Genomic DNA, 9,799 nt, shown 5'->3' with positions numbered 1-9,799 from the left:
GTGTGTGCTGTGATTGGTTAGCTGGGCCAGTGTGTGGTGTGTGTTGTGATTGGTTAGCTGGGCCAGTGTGTGGTGTGTGTTGTGATTGGTTAGCTGGGCCAGTGTGTGGTGTGTGTTGTGATTGGTTAGCTGGGCCAGTGTGTGGTGTGTGTTGTGATTGGTTAGCTGGGCCAGTGTGTGGTGTGTGTTGTGATTGGTTAGCTGGGCCAGTGTGTGGTGTGTGTTGTGATTGGTTAGCTGGGCCAGTGTGTGCTGTGATTGGTTAGCTGGGCCAGTGTGTGTTGTGATTGGTTCGCTGGGCCAGTGCGTGTTGTGATTGGCAGCACTCGGTGCCTGGTCGGGAAACGTCATGCCCCTTACCATAGCCGCCTGCGAGCTTCAGTGTAAATATTGCTTCAATATCAAATAAATTTGAGCATGATTTAAATGCGGATGATTGTAACCACTCTAAGTTCGTCTGCCTTGGGAAAGCTAGCGTGTCTCCGACATAGTGATAACACTCGTTGCCTTCTCTAGTGCGGCTCAACCAGGTCTCGTCCCATTCATCGGTATTTGTGATTTCACAAATCCCGGAAAATATGTTCCCATTCGTCGATATTTGTGATATCACAAATCCCGGAAAATATGCGTTGTAGTCCAAACGAGTCGTTCTTTGTTTTTGAAAAGTGATTTCTGTTAAATAAAATATCTCCTTTTGAATTGGACTTTGAGCTTTGTAACTTTGCAGATCTTTTTTTAAGCTCAAACAGCAACATTAGCCTACAGACTAACTAAAGTTGAAAAAGTGAAAAAGCATAATAGGACCCCTTTAATAAATCTTTTGTAATCACTGCAGATGTCATGATGCATGGCTTTCAAAGCTTCATATTTCGAGACTGCCAAAGGAAGTTGGGCCCTCAGCGCATTCAATAGAGCTCCAGAGGTTGACGACACGCAATCTAAACTCACCATTTTGGCAGGCAATCAAGAGAGCGCTAGAGCAGCTGTAGCATTGGTATCGACAGTTATACAACAATAATTTAAAACCAGACTATTTAGACCTTACAAACCTTACTATTTCAACATGGTGGACAGCTGCTGTGCGCCAGGATGCCAGAACAGGCAGGGGAAAGCTAGGGTTGCCAACCGTCCCGTATATTGGGCTTAATTTATGTGTCCCGTACGTGACCTCCCTTGGCCCGTTTCTTGCCCCCTCACACAGTATTCGTTAAGTAAATCAGAAAATCCTGAACATAACTGTTTGAGGAAGGCTGCAGAATCCTCCGCAGGCTGGTCGCTCCCACTTCACAATTAAGCGGCGCTCGCGCTGACGCCAATTCCGTCCGTGTTTTGACTTCAGTAAATCAGTTTTGGCAAATACAAACTACGTGATTATTTTTCATGAGCCCAACATCCAGCCGTGCAAGAAAACATGCAATCTACCCGAGACGTGATCAATAAGGGAAGCCGTCTTTTATTGCAAAATAGAGAAAAAAACATTTTACATTATATATATATATATATATATATATTGGGATTAAACGGGTAAGATTTCATGACATTTATGATATCTACTGTACTCACAGTGATACAGCTATGCTGGCTATCTACAAGGACAGCTAGGGTCGATTACGTTAGCTAACAACATATTTGACTTACCCTTCCAGTGACGACATAGCAGGTCGAATATTCATCAAAAAATCAGATTGCGTCCATTTGTACCCCTCCAGGCTTTTGTAGGCTTTTAAAGAGTCTCCGGAGCAATGTTAGGAGGGAAAGTTGATGAGGTAGTTGTAGATATCAGGATACTGCAGGTCAGGAAATCTATCCGTTCCTTTATTGATACACAGATTAAAGTTATTATCATGTTTTGAATATGGATATTTTTCTTACAAAAACGCATCGATTCGCTACAGGAGGCCTTTGTTCACCCCCCGGAGCCATGTGAGGCACTTTTTATTATGGATGGATGCGCTTTATTTCACTTCTTTTGGACTGATGAACTGCAACACCCGCTGACTGCCATTAAACAGCTTAGAAGATCAAAGTCAATTTTTAATATAACTCCGACTGGATTCGTCTGAAAGAAGAAAGTCATATACACCTAGGATGCCTTGAGGGTGAGTTATTCATGGGCTAATTTTCATTTTTGGGTGAACTAACCCTTTAAGATGACATACATTATATAACAAGTCAAGTGTGTATAAAAAACACAATAAGAGAGAGCCCTTTCAGCCAATAGAATCACAAGTGTGGAAGCATTTGTCCTGGATGACCCAGTTTGTGAAACTGCTTTTCATACATCCATTCAATATAGAATACCCTTGTTTTAATGGTCACAAAGTTCATGTTCAAATGTAGTACCTACTCAGACAGTATGTGAATTCAGCTGCAGATAGTTTTTTGAATGAATGTTTTAGTGACTCTCTCATAGCTAACAATGCAACTGTTTATTGTACAGAAAGAGTCACCGAACAGCCCTCATCACTACTACACAGAATTTGGGATATAAATGCATAAAATTTCATTATTGTAAAACTATCCTATCAGTGCTCTTGAAACAACCAATCAGATTCAAGGAACCAAAATTAAGTGTATGCCAAATACAGAGTAGAAATGAAATATACTAAGTAGTTTAACAAATTAGCATATTTCATAGATAAATATAAATTGCTTTATAAGTTAAAAGGAAAGAAGGTCTCAACTCATTGTGTCATACTTAACCTGTCACAACCTCATGGACTCTGTGTTTTGCACTGCTTTCTGCTCCCATTACTTGTCATGTTTATTTATTTGATTTATGTTCAGATGTGTGTGTCTCGTTATCTTCACTATTTCTTTACAAACTTGTGACAGAAGACCTGACTGAAAGGAAGTAAACAAGTGTGCCTAAATCTCGTTTTATTATTGGTTTGTCAGTGTTTTTTTTTTTTTTGTCTATGAATCACTTTGCCGCTGTTAACCTGCTCTGTCTTGAGTGAGAAATCGCTCCCTGAGGAGCATGTGGATGAATTCCTGGATCTCGCACATCAGTCCACCTTACCGGATGACTGGCTTTGCTCGTTCTTGCCCACTGGCCTGAATACCACCACACGAGCACATTTGTCAGGGGAGGGTCTTTGAGGGAGCTTTGCTGACTATGTAGAGTGGGTGCTGGTTTCAAGTGGATCAACCTGCACTGTTTATGATAATGCCAGCCCCACTCCCAACCCAGAGCCCACCCAGCTGCACCGATTAATGCTTCTGACCAGGTATGTGAGCCGACAACACCGCACGTGCCGGAGGGAGTAGTAGCGTAGTACAAGGGGATGGAAAGAAGCCCCGCCCACACTCCCGCTGTTGAGGATAAGCTACATACATCTGTCCTCTGGAAGAATTTTGGATCATGTTGAAGTGGATAATTTTATGTATTGCACTGTATTATCTGTCTTCCTGCTGGTTCCATCAAGCCCTGAATGTCCTGAGCCCCCTGTGTTCCCTCCCAACCTCCCTACTCAGCAGCATCCTGGAGTCTTGTCTCGACTCGGGGCTTCCAGTCTCCATCTCTACCTTGGCGTGAAGGTCCCCTGAAAGTCTTGTACTCCTAGCTCCTTCATCTCCACCATGGCCCATCATCCCACTGGCTCCACGGGGTTTCCTCATCCCTCTGGCTCCGCCTTGGTCAGTTGCCAACTCTCCAACTCTACGGGATTCCACTGGCTCCGTTGGGCTCCTCTTTCCCTACGGCTCCTCCTTCGTCCTCAGTCGCTCCGGCTCCGCCGTGGGCTCTTCCATCACCGTTGTCCCCATCAGTCGGCCCCCTGGCATCGTCAGCATTACCTACACCATGGCTCCTCCCTTCATTGACTCCGCCATGGGCATCAGCCCTGGCTGGACTCTGGAGTGCCACCTGGCTCCTCCTGCTCAAGGCTCCTCCCTTGTCCTCCTTCGCCATCTCCTCATCCTCCTCGCTGCCTCATCTCTCTCTTTAAGGCGCGAAGTCGCACCTTTCGGGAGGGGGAGGGGGGCAATCTGTCACACCCTCATGGACTCTGTGTTTTGCACTGTTTCTCACTCATTTTTATTGTCATGGTTATTCATTTGATTTTATCACTTCAGTTGTGTGTCTCGTTATCTTCACTATTTAAATTCTGTTCAGTTTGAGTTCAATGTCAGGTCTTTAGTACATGTAGAGTTGTGTTGGACTGGTTCTCTTTGTGGATTCTGCCTTGTGGATTATTAAAGTCTGTTGGGACTTCATCTTCATTGTCCATTTGATTACCAAACAAACTCATGACATAACCTAGGAAATGTGTACACTGCATATAATGGCATCAAGATGTGGTGTTCAACTACTCGGGTCAGATCAGGCATTTGTCTCGTTCTTTTTCTTTGTGCCAGGGAAAAGGCATCCAGAAAAAAAAATATATATATAATTTCAAAACTACAGTGGATCAGTCTGCAGGAGGAAAAAAAAGATTCCTGTTAAGAAAATTATGTCAGACTATCTTGCGTATCAGAAGGAAAATAATTGTAGCATTTTTTTTACTGTTCACTACATGAGAGATTTGCATTCATCTGGTTGTCATAACAGACACTACAATGTATTAGACTTGAAAAAAGGTGTGATACTACCTGCTAGATCAGCTTGTGCTGTGGCAAAACCTCCAATGGTTGTGACATTTTCACAGACAGAATTCAAAGCCAAACATTGCTTTATTAATATGCTTGGAAGGAGATGAAATTAAATATAGTTAGCCACAGTGGAGAACATTTAAAAGGTCTTTTTAAAAAACAAACATTTAACGTTCAACAGGACAGTAGATCAGGATGGCATACAAACCCATCCACGTCACGTACAGCAAACGCATTGAAGTAAAAATAATGAAGTGCAAAATATGGGTTTAAAAAATGTCAGCGTAAAAAATCAAAGCACTTGCATTGGTTCACAGGTTCATTTCTCAGTTGTATAAGTTAACTGTGAATGTGAACAGGTGTGATGGATGGCACCAACCCTCAAGCTGAAATCAGAGTGTCATTCTGCCTGTGAGCAGGTCAGCAGTCTTACAGATTTGCCAGAAAGTTCACGCAAGCTTTGCAGTACTGGAAACAGTTAACAGTTAGACTCACTTTAAAAAGTAATTATGTGAGCAAAATCATAATAAAAAGTGTGCACCCTTTTATGCAATCCAAAATAGCTTTTCATAATGCGGTGCTAAATGGATAAATAGCCAGTGCATCACATCCAAAGAGAATTTAGTCTGCTCTCCAAACAGCAACCCTTTGTTCTATTGTGTGTGTGATTAGGCCTCTGTCACATATCCCTTGTGCTACAAGTGAAATATGAATTAAATTATCTCCAAAAGAGAGAGAAAGCGAGAGAGTAATAAGAACACATTTGTGGCATCATTTCAGGGCACACGGAATAAGATTTGGTCTCCAGACTCACCCGGCCCCGGTGATGCACGGTTCCAGAATGGACACAGCTGAGGTCAATGAGGCGAGAGGAGGGGGCCACTAATGCACACTTTGGATTTATTGTTTTAATTAAGTGCTACGGCATTTCATCATAAACTGTTTATGAACATAAGTCCATTGGTGCAAGCTATTGTGCGTGGGGAGGAAGTGGGGGGAGGAAAACAGCATGTTTTGTTTGAAAACCATTTCAGTCCTCTGCTCTCCATAGCAGCTGTCAAAGTGTTTCATATCTTTGATACATTAAGTAGGCCTATGTTTTGACATGACTCATAGTTGACTAACGCACTTATTGCCACAGGTCAGATGTGGCATTGTGCAGCCCCCCACAATCCTCCAACCACAAATCCTTTCAAATGACTCCAGGTTGTTGTGTTTATTTGTCTGACTCCTCTGTATGTTTTCCAGATGACACGCATGCTGGGGAGTAGATATTGATGGCAGCCTAAATGTGACAGTTGTGTTTGTTGGATGATGTGCGAGGAAATACAAGTTGTTCTTGCAGCTCCTGGCCAAATTCACCAAAGAGCTGTGATGGAGTAAAGAAATAGCATTGATGTATGATTAAATGTTTCGAAATGACGTCTAGGGAGGGCTGGGGTGTAAAAAATATATATGGGGCGACTGAATCTATCCGAACCAAGCTACAGTAAATAAACGTGCAGGTCATTCGCCATGCATTATGCATTTAAGGGTGCTTTCACACCTGTAGATCGATTGCTTTGTTCCAAAACAGGGATTAAATTAATACAATGTTGCTTTTTATTCTTGGTGCGGTTCGCTTTCACATGGGAAAGTTTCTAAACGGACCAAATTTGTTAATACAAGTCATGCGCGAGTAAACTGTTCAGGATGGAACGATAACAGCTTCGCGGGCTTATTGTTGTTGTTTTTTTGTAGCATGTCCTTATAATAATTTATCATTTTGAGCAGGAGTCTAGGATTGATTAGGAAAACATTTTTAAAATGCACATACTAAAAAGAAGAGCAATAAGACGGCATTATAAAATAAAAAATTGCGCTTTGATTTTTGAATGGCAAAGACGTGCTCACCCACAGACATTCACAGGTTCATTTTGAAGTATTAGCAAAACAACAAAGCTAATGCTTTTCACGGAACTTACGTAATTACCCATCATAAATTGTGATATAGCCTGGTTCGTTGGTCCATTGGATCGGATTGCTTTCTCACTACAACCGAACCGCTCCAGAGTTCGTTTTCAATCGAGCCGAGACCACCTCGTTCAGGCGATCTCGGACCGATTGTTTTGGCGCGGATCCGAGCGCGATTGCCGTGTTCACATATGCCCAAACGAACCGAGCTAAGGGGGGAAACGCGCCAGGTTCCGAAACAATGGGCCAGGTGTGAAAGCACCCTAAATCGAACAGCATAAGGGTTGCTATCAGTGCTTGAGCCCTCTTGTCTGTGTGTTGTGGGCAAATGTAAGGCCCCGCCTCGGACCGGCACCACAGCACTTGGTCAAATAGCACATCTGTCTTGTTCTTTGTGATTTCATTAGCTCTAATATCTGCACTTCCTATTACCCCAGCTGCCTCTCATTCAAAGGCACACAGGCTCGCTTCTCTAATGCAGAGTGACACGCGATATACTTTCTCTCACACATTACGCGTTAGCCCGGAGCAAGGCCGCCCGTTCCTTTGAAAATGTTGGAATTAGGTTATTTCTATTGAAGTATTAAAGCAATTCTTCAGTTTAAGCTATTATTTCATCATTTTTTTCTCACTTTCCCTGTGTTTTTTTCCAGGCTGCAAGTGTGATTGAGAGGGAAACGGCGATTAGGGTTCCCATAACCTCCTTATTATCCTCTCTGCCCAAACAGAGCTCTAAGACTGATGTACTATGTGAGGATGACATGATTAAGACAACAAACTGTTTAATTTATCTAATATCTCAACAACACCAGTCCGAAGGCAAGAGATTTTGTGCTGTGATTTTGTCCTTTTCATAATGTAGTGAAGGTGATGGACAGTTTATTCTTATTGGTAGGCCTATACTACACTTACAAATAAAGTGCCATGGTATTACTATTTTTTTGCACATGGCACCATAGTAATAACATGTTTTTTTTTTAAACCATAATAATACAATAACTCTATCTGAAGTATGATAGAGTATCATCTAAATCAATATTATAAAACCATATAGTATGAATGATTCAGTACAATGGTATAAGCTATGTCCATTGAGGTATATATAGCCTATCACCTCAAAAAAATATATCCGTTAACATTTCCATTCACCTCATAGGCAGTTTCTTGACTGTCACAGGCTTTTAAGAGCCCTCCAAAAATGTGTGAGTATATTGTGTAGGTTGTGTGTGTGTGCGTGTACATTGAAAGTTTGATTTCGATATTGCCTCAGAATACATGGCTACTTTTGACTAGATAATTAAAAATAATAAAAAAAAAAAAAAAAACTTGTTGCAGTCATATGTAGGTGTAATTACAATATCTACCAGCAGAGGTAGGGTAGGCTAACTAGTCCATGTTAACGAGCAAAACCTTGACGTTTCTTCTTTAATTGTTCTGACACTGATTAGGCCTAATAGAATAAGCAGACACAAACTAATTTTCATTATTCAAAATTCTTATTTCATTAAAAATCATAAATTATATCCAGATTATGTATATAAATGCTAAATGTAATTTCTAGCATTGTAGCATGTCTATACATGCGCTTGCTATACCAACGTGGCTACAGTTGAAAAAAAAAACAAAAAACCTCTGGCGTCAATATTGAAAGGCATTGTCACGTTTCACTTGGGAGGAACGAGGAGAAGCTGGAGAATACTTTAACTTCGATTTTAATCAAACAAATAAAGGGATACAAACACAGGAACTTAGGTATGATGTTTATCAGCGGACAGAGAACTAGGAATTGGGAACACTTTAAATACACAGACACCAAATAGGACACACCTGGGAGCAAATGGACTAATGAATCAAACACAGCTGGATGCGAATTAACACAACGAGGGCAGGAACAGGAAAGACCAAAATAGGAAAACAGGAACTAAGACAGGGGTAAACCAAGGAACCACAAGTCCACAACACTGACATAACTCCCCCCTCCCGGAAGGCGCATCCCGCGCCGTAACAATTCCACCGGGGAGGGGAGGTGGGCACCCTGCCTCGGTACAGGACAGAGAAACGGGAGGCCTCCAGGGCGGATCAGGGAGCTCAGGGGGCCATAGCGGATCAGGCAGTCCAGGGTGCCATGGCGGAGCGGGCAGTTCAGGGCGCCCTGGCAGAGCAGGCAGTTCAGGAGGCCACGGCGGAGTAGGGAGCACGGGGAGCCATGGCGGAGCCGCCTCCGAGGCCTCGGCCCCATCCCCCGCCTCTACAGCTGGAGCCTTACTACCCCCCCAAAAAAAATACTTGGGGACGCTTGGGGGCTTGTGTGCGCTGCAGCTGGCGGGCTTGACATCAGACTGACCGGCAGGCTTGAGTGCTGAACGGCCGGCGGGCTTGACATCGGACCGACCGGCAGGCTTGAGTGCTGAACGGCCGGCGGGCTTGACATCAGACCGACCGGCAGGCTTGAGTGCTGAACGGCCGGCGGGCTTGACATCAGACCGACCGGCAGGCTTGAGTGCTGAACGGCCGGCGGGCTTGACATCAGACCGACCGGCAGGCTTGAGTGCTGAACGGCCGGCGGGCTTGACATCAGACCACCGGCGGGCTTGTGAGAGCCGCGGGCTTTCCGCAACTGAAAGAAAGAGAGATAGGCTGACAAATAAAAGTGTAGAAAAAAAATTGTATTTCTTATTTTTATTCGTCTTGTCAGGATACAATTGGTTTAACATTGACAACACAATAGGGAAAAAGTGTCGCAGAGAGAAAAAAAATAAATACGACATCTTTCATTTCAAATTATAGGCTAAGCAAAATAAACAAAACCGAGTTGAACGTCCTTCCAGGACAGCACATCCACACTTTGCTCCATCCTTATTCTGCTCTGTCACTCATCGACAACCTGCCTGTTCTGTCTGAGGGCCGTATATTTACCACCGGTACAGCTGCTCTGAGCATTATGCACAGGGCCTAAAACTAAATTTTTGCCACACCTGCCAATGGCCGGTGACATGATAAAATTTACCGGCCATGAAACTCTTTTTGCAAAAACAAGCAGTTATTACTACTACAATAACTAAACATATTTACAATGTTTTTATTTTTTCCTGCTGGTGCATTTTCCTTCAATTTTACCTATTAATTATAGCCATTCAACATTACAGTTAATTATAATTGAAAGCCATTATTTGTACCATTTAATAGGCTCTGAAATATATAACTTAATTTAAGTGATTTTAAAACAATCTTCACAAACTATTATATATGCATA

General features: G+C 42.8%; 1 protein-coding gene across 1 annotated transcript in view; it reads right to left on the bottom strand.

Moving 5' to 3' along the window:
• Nucleotides 1-3,621, bottom strand: part of LOC107680483 (zinc finger protein 507-like) — a 21,513-nt gene extending 17,892 nt beyond the window's left edge. The window contains exon 1 of the mRNA XM_016476370.1: nt 3,474-3,621. Coding sequence (XP_016331856.1) covers nt 3,474-3,621 — 148 coding nt within the window. The remainder of the gene's footprint in view (nt 1-3,473) is intronic.
• Between the last annotated feature and the right edge of the window lie 6,178 nt (nt 3,622-9,799).

The sequence above is a fragment of the Sinocyclocheilus anshuiensis genome, unplaced genomic scaffold (assembly GCF_001515605.1).
Source record: "Sinocyclocheilus anshuiensis isolate Anshui unplaced genomic scaffold, SAMN03320099.WGS_v1.1 scaffold1496, whole genome shotgun sequence".
NCBI classification, from domain to species: Eukaryota; Metazoa; Chordata; class Actinopteri; order Cypriniformes; family Cyprinidae; genus Sinocyclocheilus; species Sinocyclocheilus anshuiensis.
This window is presented reverse-complemented; position numbering and strand designations above follow the sequence as displayed.